Below are 14,637 nucleotides of genomic sequence, written 5' to 3' on the forward strand. Positions count from 1 at the left end.
AAAGACCTTCATTGGGGTAATCACATTAATATGATTGTTAATAAAGGGTACAGATCTCTGCACATGGTTATGAGGGTATTTAGGGGTTGTAGTAAGGATGTAAAGGAGAGGGCATATAAGTCTCTGGTAAGATCCCAGCTAGAGTATGGTTCCAGTGTATGGAACCCTCACCAGGATTACTTGATTCAAGAACTGGAAAAAATCCAAAGGAAAGCAGCTCGATTTGTTCTGGGTGATTTCCGACAAAAGAGTAGCGTTACAAAAATTTTGGGCTGGGAAGATTTGGGAGAAAGGAGACGAGCTGCTCGATTAAATGGTATGTTCCGAGCTGTCAGAGGAGAGATGGCGTGGGAGGACATCAGTAGACGAATAAGTTTGAGTGGTGTCTTTAAAAGTAGGAAAGATCACTAGATGAAGATAAAGTTGGAATTCAAGATGACAAATTGGGGCAAATATTCGTTTATAGGAAGGGGAGTTAGGGATTGGAATAACTTACCAAGGGAAATGTTCAATAATTTTCCAATTTCTTTGCGCTCATTTAAGAAAAGGCTAGGAGAACAACAGATAGGGAATCTGCCACCTGGGCGACTGCCCTAAATTCAGATCAGTAGTGATTGATTGATTGATTTATTTTATCATTTAAAGCGATTGTGTAGTTATTATTGAACGCCAGCTGTTGCGGAGCGTGCGTCGTAATGTGGTCGGAGCTGTAGAATTTGTCAAGGAATGTACGATGCGAAACTGGCATATGATTTGTGAAAGGGAATTGTTATACCAAATGTCTATTGAAATATGTTTAGAATTGGTGCGAAGGAAATAACGGTAAAATTTTGTAAGTCTATTTGTGAGTTTCGGTTTTGAACTATTTTGTTGTCTGACTCACATGCGACGAGGGATTGTTAATTTGTCACAGATTGTTTTATGTAACAGCATAGTGGATCGCGTAACAGAGATATTCCGTATTATTGCCGTGTAGAGAATTTGAGGTAGCAAGTGGCTCAAGTCTTGCCGAGTTACGCCGAAATGTGACTCAGGTGGTTGAAATCTTGTAGTGTTGAAATTATATTTGTTGCCGGGAATTTTCATTGTAGGGAACCCGAGGATTTATTGGTGTAATTTAATGGTATGGGAGAGGGTCATTCCATAGTTAGGATCTCACGTGAAACCGAAGGACGTGGTGGTTAGGAACATTTCAAGTGACTTTTAAATAAAATCCTTTCGCATATTCTGTATTGGTTAAGTATTGTTTTTCACGCGAGTTGACGACGAAGTAAGATTTCGTTTTTGATACAGTTAGAAGGGATAATGTTATTTTGCATTCATAGAGATAACGAGAGTACTGTCTTCCTTCCACGAAGACCACCTGTTGGGCGAGCGAGCCAGTTCATTTGTCAGAATGGAATTGTAACTTAGATTTGTCATTTATAGTAAATGTTTGGAAATATATTTCATTACATAATAAGAGGACTGTTTGGTGGAGGACTTTAAATTCATTATGGGTGCGACGGAAATGATACGTTTTGTGTTATGTTGTAAATAACCACTTTTACTGTTGTAAAAATTTGAGAATCTATAGTAATGTTGCTTCGTGTTGTTGAGTATTGGCCAAGGTCTTGCAATTATTTTATTTGAATGTCATGATAGTTTGTCACTCGATAGAGTTCGTGATGGACGAGGTGTTGTTGTTGTTTTCCAAGGCATAAGTGTAGGTTCGTATGGTATGAGGTTATGCCTGTGGAGCACATGGGGGTGCAATAGTCCATCCACCCTAGAGTTTGGGTGAGGTTCATTACGACACTTGAGTCTCATCAGCATGAAATCATATCGGAAGGAGGGACCGGAATTAGTCCAAGGGATAACCGTAGACGTTATAAGAGATTGACATGGGTTGTTTTATTTTGCGTTTCGTGTAACTTATGTAGATTATAGGATTTAAGGTTAGGATTATCCAAGCTAGTGCCCAATAATTATTATTGTTATAACGTAAACTTGTTGGGTGACATCATGAAATAAACAAATGGTACCGGTAGTTACGACCTTGTCTTTCGTATTCCAGCTGCAAAACAGGAAAACTATGAGAATAAACATTAGATAAATATTTTATTTTAGAAATATTTCTGGTAAACATATCCAAGGAATAACGTAAATTTAATTGAAATATTTAGGGAGTTTAAAGAAACCACTTCGTCCGGGATAGATAAATTTGTTGTTAAGTAGGATTATGAGATTACTTCTTTTATTAATTTATTAAATTGAGTGAAACCGTATTTTGAGGATTAGCTTAAAACCAAGTTACTAACTTGAAAATGTATTCTGGAAATCTTAGTTTTATTTGCTGGGAAAATTCAACTTCTTAACATAACGATTAAGGGGCATTGTCCGATAATAAGAGACTTTACTGCCACAAGTGTTGTGAGCGTTTGTTGTTGTTGTTATTTTTTGTTTTGATTTGTTGAGCACCAGATGTGCTGGGGGATTTACTAACGTGGAAACCTTGGTCATCAACTACTTTAACTTAATGTTGTTCAGCCTTCAGCCTAGAAATTTTGATGGGCATGGGGTCATCAAACTCAGTGACTTAGATTAGGGCCATCTGCCATTATAGCATCATTTTTCTTGCGGTCATCATCTACAATGACTTTAACATAAATCACAAAATTAGATGTCGGTCCATGACATAGTCGCAGGTCACATCGATTCAATTAAGGGACCATGCCGTACAACCATTGTATGGTTTATACCGATTGGAGAGCCTTAATCATACCAAGAGACCAGTTCTCGTGTTACGGGGACTGAATTATCACATATCATTATGGTGATACATGAAGTCTCACATGGAAGCCGGTCTTAGGGATCTCTAGATATTCTTTATTTTATTCCTTAATTAAGATGGTGGTTTCTAATAAGGATACCCCTCAGGCAATTAAGTTAATGTCTCCAAAGCCAGCGTCTCTCATCATAGTTGTTATTATTCATTTGTTTCTTAAACGGACAGGTATGAGTTCGTTGATCAGGTGTTGTGAAGTGTCACAAGTTTTAGATTTCGTTTCAAATGATCAATAAACCTACACTTTTAAATCGAGTTCACTCATTGTAGACATTAGTTTTAAATTACTGAAACCCTCCTCTTACCTAAGCAAGTGTCGAATAACAATAAGCGACACAAGAGAAAGATCTCAAGACGATTGCGAATATGTAAGGAAGGTAGGGTATCCTTTGAAGGGCCTTAAAGGGTTTAATATATAGCACGTATTTTTTCTTTATAACGGCTGGTGTTACTTCTTCTCCCACATGATGGCTGGCAGTTTTTGTATGTCATAAATACACAAAAATAGAGGTTTGGTAGATGTTCTTCGTCTTGAGAAGGTTCGTAAGATTTTCGCTTAAAAAATATTTAATTTGTGGCTTTACATTCCGATCCCACCAGTTAGCACAATCTTGATATATATTCTTTTTTACTCCATTCTGCCCAAAGTAATTCCGGTTCTTCAAGGATACACAATTTACGTTCATTTCCAGTAATAGTGGCTTTACGAAATTCATATTTAATCTTATACGTATAGAATGACAGCTGCAGGATTAGAAAATGGGGCTGGTACCTCTTCTGCATGACTTATTTCATTAGATAAGTTTTGTGAAACATAAAAGAGATCCAATCTTGCCACCGAATTTGAAGAAAAGAAAGTAAATCCTGGCGTATTATGTTTCAGCACACAAGTATCACATATTTTGAGATTTGTAACTACAGTTTTGTAAGATTCTGCTTGGCTTGAAGGGACCTGTGCAGTCCATTGCATGCAGTATACAATTAAAGTCACCCCCTACCCCCCATTACATAACGCGTAGGCATGGAATGAAATAAATACGTTAAGTCTGACTGAAAGAATTCGTTCCTTTCGTGGCGTTTGTTGCTACCAGATGGCGCATAAACATTGTAAAACAGGTAATCTTGAAATCTATCACTTATTCCATGGCCAGAGGGAAGCTTCTGTTTTGATTGCAGCTCAATACCTGACTTAGTAACAACAGCAGTACGTAGGTTATCATTTCCAGTGTTTGCATATATGTTGTAGGTACTGTATATTGTAATCGCTAGGAGACATGTCATGATGCCCAGCAAGACATATATACTGTTTTCCGCAACATTCTACAAAATACTTGGTTGTAACAAGCATTTTATGTCCGGTTCGGGATACGAGCGAAGCTATCCGTGCTCGAATGTTGAAGCTCTAATTGCGCGTACCGAGAGGAAAAGCTCTCAGTATAGCGAGACTTTGGAATTACGCTTTCTCTCATGCAAGCGAGCGTGAAGTAGGACGCCATGTTCAACTACTGCCTATGTCAGGAGGCGGAGTTAACTTAACAGTGTTCTAACTTGAGAACTGGATGTCCTTATAGATTTCCATGCATATTATTGATACGAATCCACAAATTTCGCGTGCCAATTAATAATAATAATAATTATAATAATAAAAAATTCGTCACAAACCTAATAAATTTACAAGGACTCAATAAACTCAGCATAATTTACAATATTTGATCATGTAAGGGGAGGAATTACTTAACGAGCGCATTGTTAATAACATACATTAGGCAGATGTGCGGTGATGGTAACCATCTGTTTCTAGCACCATGTTGACAGAGATAGGAAAGTCCCCATCTCCAACCTCTTCGCGCGCTGAAGTGCAAGAGGACGCTCCAGGACACTGCCCTTGAGGTGGTAGAGGTAGGAGCTCTCGCTGAGTCCGAGGGAAAAGCCAACTCTAGATGGTAAAGGGATTAAGAAAGTACAGTTAGCCAGTTTTGCAAAGCTTGGTGTTGTATGTGTAAAAGCGCCTAAAATTACTCATATGAAGAATTGGAAGTGCCGTTTTGGCATTAATATCTACCGAGCCAAGACTCTTTATACATAGTGAGCAGTACAGAATGTATTGTACCGGGAAATGATTATGGGCCCAGAGCATGGTAAGGATCTCATGTAGTGTGCGGTTACTTATTGGAGCAGGTACAGAGAAGGATATTTTCGCAGGGCGAATAATAGGTGGTAAAATCTTTTTTGACAATATTTATTGAAATTGTCATGTAAATCACCCTGCAGTTGAGTTGTCAAAGTTAAATTTTCAGTCAATCTTTTCAAAATGCAAAAATTAAATATCGGCGCTGTTATATTCTGAGACATCCACTTGATGTTAAAAATGTCCAAAAGTAATACCAATTTTCTGAGATCATAAACACCCTACAGTACATCTAGGATCTTTTATATAGCTTTAAATTCCAAAATAACACTTTGCACATAGTACTTCATTTAACCAAATTGCGTAAAAATGAAGTCCATCACTTGTGATGCAAACCTACAGTTTTTCTAAGATTTTAAAACAAAATATTAACACACACTTCCATTAATAATATGATAATTCAAGTAAAAGTTTCCAATCCCTTGCTGTATACTCCTACAGTTCATCTAAATTGATTTTATAAGAAAATAAAAAAATAGCGCACTTGCTTTATGACAAACCCTATAGTTCGTCTAAGTGAAATGACTTCAATTTATAAAAGATTTTAAAGAGAAATCTACAGTTCAAAACAAGACATGAAGTCTTCTTGAATTATTAGGAATAGTGAAATTCACACAAAGCACTTTTCTGTTGACGAATGTAGCACTATAAATGATTTGAGTGCTTTGTTAAAAGTCAATTAGTGTCTAAGTGGAATTTCTCACTCAAAAAATATACGAGAAACACTTACATCACCTGTAATCTGCTTGTAAGGATTGATGAAGTACTGTCCTGCGGCTTGGTGACTGGAACTTTCTGCAGCGTGCAGCCAAGACTCGAACTCACCACCAGCAGCGTGACACGTCCATTCAATGAAGACACCACGTTATTATCCCTCGTCACAATCACGATCATTCCCTCGCTGGATACCACAATTGAAGAAACCACGTTTAATCCCACGTTGGAAATGACGTTCTACGCAGTGTAATATCACGACACTTCGACAAGATTTCCGATGTTCTTTTTAAAGAGAAATGTTGACACACGGAAAGTTCAATTGGCACAATATAATGGGTTGTAGAACTCTTAATTATCATTAAGATTGGTATTTTACACTGACACAAATCTTAGACACTAAATTGGACCGAACAAGTGACAAATACATGCCGTAAAGTGCAGAAATCCCTTTTTCCTCTCAAACGCTACTCTACTATATTTCCAAAACATCTTAAAATACAACTGGTAAAATCCCTAATATTACCATTTCTAGACTACTGCGACACTGCACTCACGGACATGTCTCAAGACAGTAACAAGATGCTTGAACGGAGTTTAAACACCTGTATTCGATTCATATTTAAGCTTCGATATGGTTCTCACATTTCACCTTATTACAGGGAGTTGTCATGGCTTCGTGTTCATGAGCGTCGCAATCTCCACATGTTGTCCCTTCTGCATGGAGTTCTTAACACTGGTGTACCGAATTATCTCTCATCAAAATTTAATTATCTCCCCTCCTATCTTAACCACGATACACGATGTGGCTCCTGTTTAACAATATCTCTCAGTCACTCCAGGACCTACAACCGCTCCTTTGTAGTCACTGCCGCGAGGCTATGGAATACCCTACCTGTTACCATTAGGGATTTGCGTTCTCGTAGGAGATTTAAGATGGATTGCCGAAATCACTTTCTGAATACTTCCAGCTGACTTTTCGATGTGTGTAGTGTGAATGAGTGCGTGAATGAGCATATTTCCATAAAATTAGAAATATATTTGCTAGTTATAGGTTTTTACTATGTTTCCGTCTCTTATTATCACTAGTGTTAGTTTTATATTTATTATCATGTGCATTTAGATTGTCATGTTGTACATTCTATAATAGTTTTTTATTACAATCTCCACATTTTCTATTAGTACTATGTTAGTTTAAAAGATTTGTTGTATTTAAATATTATATGTATGTAAATTATTTTAAATATTGTGGTTAAGTGTAAGAGAGGGCCTTGAGCCCTAACTTCACCACGAATAAAGACGAATTATTATTATTATTATTATTATTATTATTATTATTATTATTATTATTATTAATGCATATTTCGTATTCTCACTTTTTGTTTTACGATGTTAAATACGTGACTTAGAATACTCCAGTCTATTTTATAGTATGATCCATAAGTCAAGTAAATGCAGTAATGAATACAGTCGTTTTCAAAAATGGAAACACAGTCTTTCACTCACAGTTTATAGAATAAAAATTGAACACTGTCACAGTTCATAATAATCACCGATTATGTCTTAGGTTCAATCATAGAATAATCATCACAGTCCATGAAACACTCGAGAAAATGCCATTAATATCACTCCTGTAACAGTCTCTGGAATACTAATGTTCATAGATTAAGAAGTTTTTATGACTGAATTTGCATGACATGAGTTCGTATGACCTAATATTGCCATAAAAGTCCTTAACATTCAGTTAGTTTTTCAGGGTAATAATCAAAAGTTCGAGAAAATACGTGAAAAAATAGTCACATTTAGTCTTGTTATTTGTTGAATATTTAGTGGAATAGTATTTCACACAGTTCATAATCGTACTAGTACACGAGAAATGCGTCTCAGAATCAATTAAATTGTCATAAATTGGAAGTTCAGTTTATCACACACAATGTCCTAGTATGCTAACAAAGTTCAAAATCACGAGAGACTGATAAAGTCCGCAATACCGTCAACTGGTAAACTAAACACTTGATTTCCTAATTACACTTCAATGCACAGTCTCTATCGTAAATTCATTTGTTTTAGACACTCGCAAATCTTATACAATGATGGTTTAGTCGGAGAAAATTTTATAACATTTCACACGCCTTGACGTGACTGAAACTTCACTTGCGACATCCTCGCACAATTTCAAAGTTCTAGAGTGTAACTTCTAAGTCTCTCGCGAAGCGCGACGGAGCATACTGACGTCTTGTCATGATCGCGTAGAGTTTAAGATACACTGACTATACCCTCGGTTCATCGACCTATTTATATCCGGCTGGGAGCCGCACTCTGAGTCAGGTGACGGAGGGGTGATAATACTTCCCAAATTTCAACTCGTCATATCTTTGAAACCACTGGACAGATTAGTCTAAAATTTGCAGGGTTGTACTTTTAAAATGCGAGCTACAATTTGGTGTTAGTCTCATATTTATTAGTCCAGTCATCGAGAGCTTAAAAAATAGTTTCGAGACGTTTCCACGGGGAGGTGAGCTACAAGCAGTGCTGACGTCACTCGACCTTGCCTCACTCATGCTGCCTTCCTCACGCAGTGCAGTAGGGACGAGAACATTCTCTCGCACAGCTATTTGTACGTCGTAACTTAGCCGTTCGTTATGAATAAAGATTTTATAACTCATGTGCCAGGGCCTATGCCTGCCTGGTACAGTATAGAGTTGCTAGAGCTAGGGGTGTAGAGACCTGGTCGTTGTACTCTAGTGTATGTCCTGCACTTACTACCAATTTTTCTGCTTTTCGAAAACATTTTACACTCTTTTAAACATTACTGAACATGTGAAATCACTGAGAACGAAATAAGCACTGACGGAGAATGGGGGCCACAAAGCAGTGAAAGGAGTGGTAAGTACTAGTCATGTTGATGGCTGGCCGGCGTGGAATTGCAACATTGAAACTAAGCTGGCTGTTTTGCTACTGTTTGTTACAAGGATATATAAAAACTACATGTTATTCCTGACATACTATTTGGTCTTATGTTTTGTGGGAATAATGTTTGAATAGTGTTTGAATAGTGTTACTCACACTCGAGTCTCGTTGAAATAATTTAATATTCGCTTTTCTACCAGTTCCTCGTACGGGGAATTTGTAAGGGATTACATGTTTCCTTCATAAATTTATGCGAAGTTACATGCCTGTATTCAAACATTTAATACGGCATGTTAAACTGACGAAGGCATGTGGCAGTAACGTTAAATACGATAAAGCTGAACCAAGTCGATTCGGAAGGAAAATGATTACAGTATCTATTGTATGGTCCAGTTCCTGGTCCGAAGTTGTGCGAAATTCTCCCTGCAGCTCAGTTACATGTTGTTTTTCTGACCACTGGATTGGCGCTGTGACTGAAGCCTAATGGAACCCATCGTTGATGATAACCCCCCTTATCACCTGTTCTATCAGAAAGAGTAAAATGACTCTTTACTTCTCCCCGATAACCAGTGGCGGTGCGTTCAGTGGTTCAGTGAACCCCCTAGAAATAGATAAGTCTATGTAAAATGGTTTATTACAGCCTATTCCTTTAATAAGCTCTGTATAACCACGCGCGTAGCGGTATTTTTGACATCAACACTCTGTTGCTCTTCGTCGGAACCAGCGAAGAGAATTTCAGGACTGTGGGAGCGGGGCCATGAAATAAGGAGTGTGCACAAGGCAAGGGGCTGTGAGGAGCAGGAAAAACATAGCCCAGGAATCGGTGGTGATTGGACCAGCGATAGACACGAGTTACATCGAGCAGTTCCGAAATTAGCCGAAGCACTCTCAGAGCGCGCGGTTGAAGTTTGCCGTATGTGGTAGGTTTTGGAGGGGTTTTAATTTGACGATTTTGCAATCCTGATGTAATTAACCTCAATGATCCAGAATATTTTGGTAACTACGTTTTGTATAGCATCTATGTAATTAATGAAACGTTTCATTAGTAAGTGGTGATGGTGATTATTGTTTTAAGAGGAAGTGCAACTAGGTAATCATCCTCTATATAACACTAATCATAGAGGAAAAAATGAAAGGAATCCTACACTTCGAAAATGAAGGTGTCAGCCAAAGAAAGACAAAGGCCACGAAGGGTGAGAAAATGAAACACTCCCTGGGCCTCGAGTGCTCTAATACCGTCGGGCCGGAAAAGAACAAGACTTGATCAAGGGAGGTCGGATAGTATAGATGAAAGTGGGAGGCCTGGTGCAAGTAAGTGGAAGCAATGGCATTACTCAGCTAAGGGCCCCATGGTCGCCAACCCACGCTCCCAAATTGAAAGTCCCTGGAGCTTTTCATTAGTAATACGTGTTTTATGAAAAGTAAGCAGCAAAATAAGTCAATTCATAAACAACGGTAGTCTGCCTAACACGTTCTTATAGAAGTTATTTGTACGCAAACAACGTCTCCAAAATCAGAGGAAACTGGATCAGCTTTAAGTAATTGCAACCCATATTCTCTGCCTTTCATCTTCATTGTTTCGGTTCTTCATTGTTTTGGTAACTTCTTCGAGCTGTAGCCGTGTCCCTTCAAAGGTAAGTCGCGTTTCTAATCAAGCAATGTCACTATTTTACATCTGTGTAAACATCAAGTAACAATAAATCTCAACACGTTATTTTCGACAGCAGTGAACTCCCAGACGCTTTATCCACGCGCCGCCACTGCCGTTAACCCACCTTAAAGTGACATACAACTGTTCCACAAGACTAGGACTAAAAATAAATTTTTTTAAAGCATCTCCGCCATTATCCGTCGTACGATATATATTTTTGCTAATTGCTTTACGTCGCACCGACACAGATAGGTCTTGTGGCGACGATAGGACAGGGAAGGGCTAGGAGTGGGAATGATGCGGCCATGGCCTCAATTAAGGTACAGCCCCATCATTTACCTGGTAAAAATGGGAAACCACGGAAAACCATTTTCAGGGCTGCTGACAGTGTGGTTCGAACCTACTATCTCCCGAATACTGGACACTGGCCGCACTTAAGCGACTTCAGCTATCGAGCTCGGTCGTACGATAACTACTTATACAGCATAAAATATCGGAAATAACATATTCTTAAACATTTGTTACATACAGTCTTCTGATAGACCTAATTTAATGAATACGTTTGGGGAATATTCTTCCTATAAACGCTAACTTCATTGATACCTTGAAGTCATATACATCTGAAAACATAATCCTGAATGAGTAGATTACAAATACGTAGTTTATTTGAAATATATCCAGAGTTTTAGGAATACAGGTAGATAAACTCGCTGCCCAGAAACCCCCAGTCACTTCCCGGATTTTGAAATGGTATTGACCTTTAAAATTACTATTGAACAGGTGGATTCTAAATATGAAGTTCGGTTAAAATATATCCAAGATGTTTTCAGTTATAAGAAATATGCTGTATATGCACCCGCTTTTGGGATAATTCCGCTGGGACTTAGACTTCAAAACCGTCCGTTCATGATATCTACCGTATTCATCTTCCTGTCGAATAGCTGCAAATGAGAAAAATCTTTAAGAAATTGATTCCCATTATGGCTGATAGATTTCCATTAAGGTTGGTCATGCACAGTATATTTTGTGGGAATTTAATCACTATGAACATTAAAACAAGAATAATAGTTAACACCACCTTTCCAATACTTATCTTTCCTATATTTAGGAAATAAACATTACAACAGGCGTTGTAAGATGGGACATGTTTCGCTTAACAGTAGTAAGCATCATCAGCCGAAAATAAATCTTAGCCTAAAGTTAGGTCAGGGCCCTGAACCTAGTGTCCTTAACATATATGGCACCCTAAGAATCAACATTTATATGTTTATTACTTGTAATTTAATCACTGTTTCGATCTTCCTATAAACCCCCAGTCTATTCAGTGATTTAGAAAAATATATTGGCCTCTATGTCTACCAAGGACACGTGGATTCTAAATATGGTTTGGTAGATATACATACATTAGTTGTCCAGGTATAAGAACTCAAGCAGACAAGCAGCAAACCAGACAGCAAAGCTATAAGAATAGGCAGATGGCCAATGTTACACCTGAAACAGATAACTGTACGAACATTTCGCAAAAATATTCTATGTACTGACATGCGGTCGTTACGATTTTTTATATATAGATAAGAAATCTGCTCCATGTGCAATACCTTTTGGACTATGTCCGCTAGTACTTAGCCTGTAAAACCGTTCTGTAATGATATCTCCCTTATTAATCCTACTATCGGAAAGGTTCGAATGAGAAAAAAGTTTTAGAAAGAGAGTTCAATTAAGACTGATTGATTTCTATTCAGGCGGGGTTGTATATTTTTGGGAGAGTAAAATCACTGTTTCGGTTTCCTATAAACCCCCAGTCAATTCCAAGAATTTGGAATGGTATAGACCTTAACAACCTACCCTTTGGAGAGGTGGACGCTAAATATGAAGTTTAGTTAACATATTTCCAATAGTTTTCCAGTTATAAAAAAATATGCTTTACACGTATCCGCTTTTGGGCTAAGTCCACTGGGACTTAGACTGAAGAACCGTCCTTTAATGATATATCCCTTGTTAATCCTCGTATCTAAAAGGTGCACATGAGAAAAACGTTTTAGAAATTGATTTCAATTAAGGCAAGTAGATTTCCTTTGAGGTTGGTCATGTATATTTTGTTAGAGTGTAAAATCACTCTTTCAATCTTCCTATCAATTCCCAGTCAATCAGGGATTTAGAAATAATATTGACCCAAAAACCTACTCAAAAACAGGTGGATTCTAAATATGAAGTTTGGTAAAAATATATTCAGTAGTTTCCCAATTATAACTGGAACTCAGACAGACAAACCAACAGACAACGGACACCAAAGCTAAAAAATATGCAGATGGTTCTTATCACACCTGAAACGGATAACTGTATGAAAATTTCGCCAATATATTCAATGTATGGACACACGGTCGTTACGATTTTGTTTATATATCTCCACGTGCAACACCTTTTGAGCTATGTCCGCTGGGATTTAGCCTGTAAATCCGTCCGTTAATGACATCTCCCTTATTAATCCTCATATCGAAAAGGTCGATATGAGAAAAAAGTTTCAGAAATAGCTTTCCATTAAGGTTGGTAGATTTCCATTCAGGTTGAAATAGCATATTTTGTAGTAGAGTAAAGTAGCTGTTTCGGTTTCCTTTGGACAGGTGGATGCTAAATATGAAGTTTGGTAAAAATATATCCGATTGTTTTCCTGTTATAAGACCTCAGACAGACAGACAGACAGACAGACAGACAGACAGACAGACAGACAGACAGACAGACAGACAGACAGACAGACAGACAGACAGACAGACAGACAGACAGACAGACAGACAGACAGACAGACAGACAGACAGACAGACAGACAGACAGACAGACAGACACCAAAGCTAAAAAATTATGCAGATGGTCATTATTACACCTGAAAGGGATAACTGTACGAAAGTTTCGCCAAACTATTCAATGTACAGACACACGGTCATTACGATTTTATTTATATAAATACCAGAAACCAAACATGATAGAAAAGTAACTTCAGTTCTGGCGGGCCATAGAAAGACCATGGCGGCCTACACAATTTGGGCGGTCCTGATATAGATAAATGCTTAAAGTGCTACAGTGCGAAGGAAGGTTATACAGAAAATATGAAAAATGAGATCATCAGATATAAGAAGTAATTATGACATTAAACTGGCGTTTAGTAATTATTGTATTACATGTCTAAAAATACCTGGCCTTTATCGGTGAGAACTAAGCAAACTGAATGATTGATATGTGGGAATGGACGTAATAATAGTATATGGTCATATACAACTTAACAGGTAATGTATATGTAATTTACTCACTAAACCCACAAATGAAACACTTACCAAGTATGGGAATTCGCCTGACGTAATATTTTCGCCTCCTTTTATGGCAAGATCTACATGATGTTTGTCGTACCTAGAACATGCTAATCATACCAATTCATCATTTGTCACATAGGTACAATTATACAAATCATATAAATACACCAAAGTTGATCAAGATGAAGAAATAGTGGTAAACTTCGGAGGTTTAGGAAAGAGCTTTACTAAGAAGTACTTACGATGTGATTATCATAACGTACTCATTGGTTCAAGTTCACCGTCCTTAGGTCTATTCGACGTCACAGTTTATCAATGAAAGATACATCTGTAAACCTATTGAAGCATAAATGATTTTTTACATTTTTAAACATTTTTTACAATCGGCTTTACGTAGCACCGACACATATAGGTCTTATGACGACGATGGGATAGGAAAGGGCTAGGAGTTGGAAGGAAAAGGCCGTGGCCTTAATTAAGGCATAACCCCAGCATTTGCCTGGCGTGAAAATAGGAAACCACGGAAAACCATCTTTGGAGCTGCCGATAGTGGGGTTCGTGTCCACTATCTGCTGAATGCAAGCTCACAGCTGGGCGCCCCTAACCGCACGGCTCACTCTTTTTAACTTTTACTAAAATGTCAGTATGAATTAGAAAGATTTGTTGTTGAAGGATGTATGTAGCTCCGAGCGATAAGACTTCAGAGGGGAACGCCTACGCTATAAGTATAGAAATATTCATTTTAATACAGAAATTGTTCACAAGCAAGCTTGCAGTTTTAAATGACTGTCGATATCGTGATCATAGTTATTACAGAGGTCTGTATCAATCTCTATAAATACAATATTAACGACCATGTCTCCCTGCATTGACAATTTTGGCGAAATTTTCGTACTATTTTCGGTTTCAGGTGCAATAATGAGCATCTGCACATGTTTTAGCTTTGGTGTCTGTTTGTCTGAGTTCCTATAACTTGAAAACTACTGGATCTATTTCTACCAAACTTGATATTCAGTTCAATACGGACCAAAAGATGAAGTTCCTT

At 37.8% G+C, this 14,637-nt stretch overlaps 1 protein-coding gene across 5 annotated transcripts in view; it reads right to left on the reverse strand.

Moving 5' to 3' along the window:
* The window catches only part of LOC136856946 (uncharacterized), a 317,012-nt gene that overhangs the window by 73,627 nt on the left and 228,748 nt on the right, over window positions 1-14,637 (reverse strand). For all 5 annotated transcript variants that reach the window (XM_067135234.2, XM_067135233.2, XM_068225017.1 and 2 more), the window contains one exon: window positions 13,617-13,699. In XM_067135234.2, coding sequence (XP_066991335.2) covers window positions 13,617-13,699 — 83 coding nt within the window. The remainder of the gene's footprint in view (window positions 1-13,616; window positions 13,700-14,637) is intronic.

The sequence above is a fragment of the Anabrus simplex genome, chromosome 1, assembly GCF_040414725.1.
Source record: "Anabrus simplex isolate iqAnaSimp1 chromosome 1, ASM4041472v1, whole genome shotgun sequence".
Classification (NCBI taxonomy): Eukaryota; Metazoa; Arthropoda; class Insecta; order Orthoptera; family Tettigoniidae; genus Anabrus; species Anabrus simplex.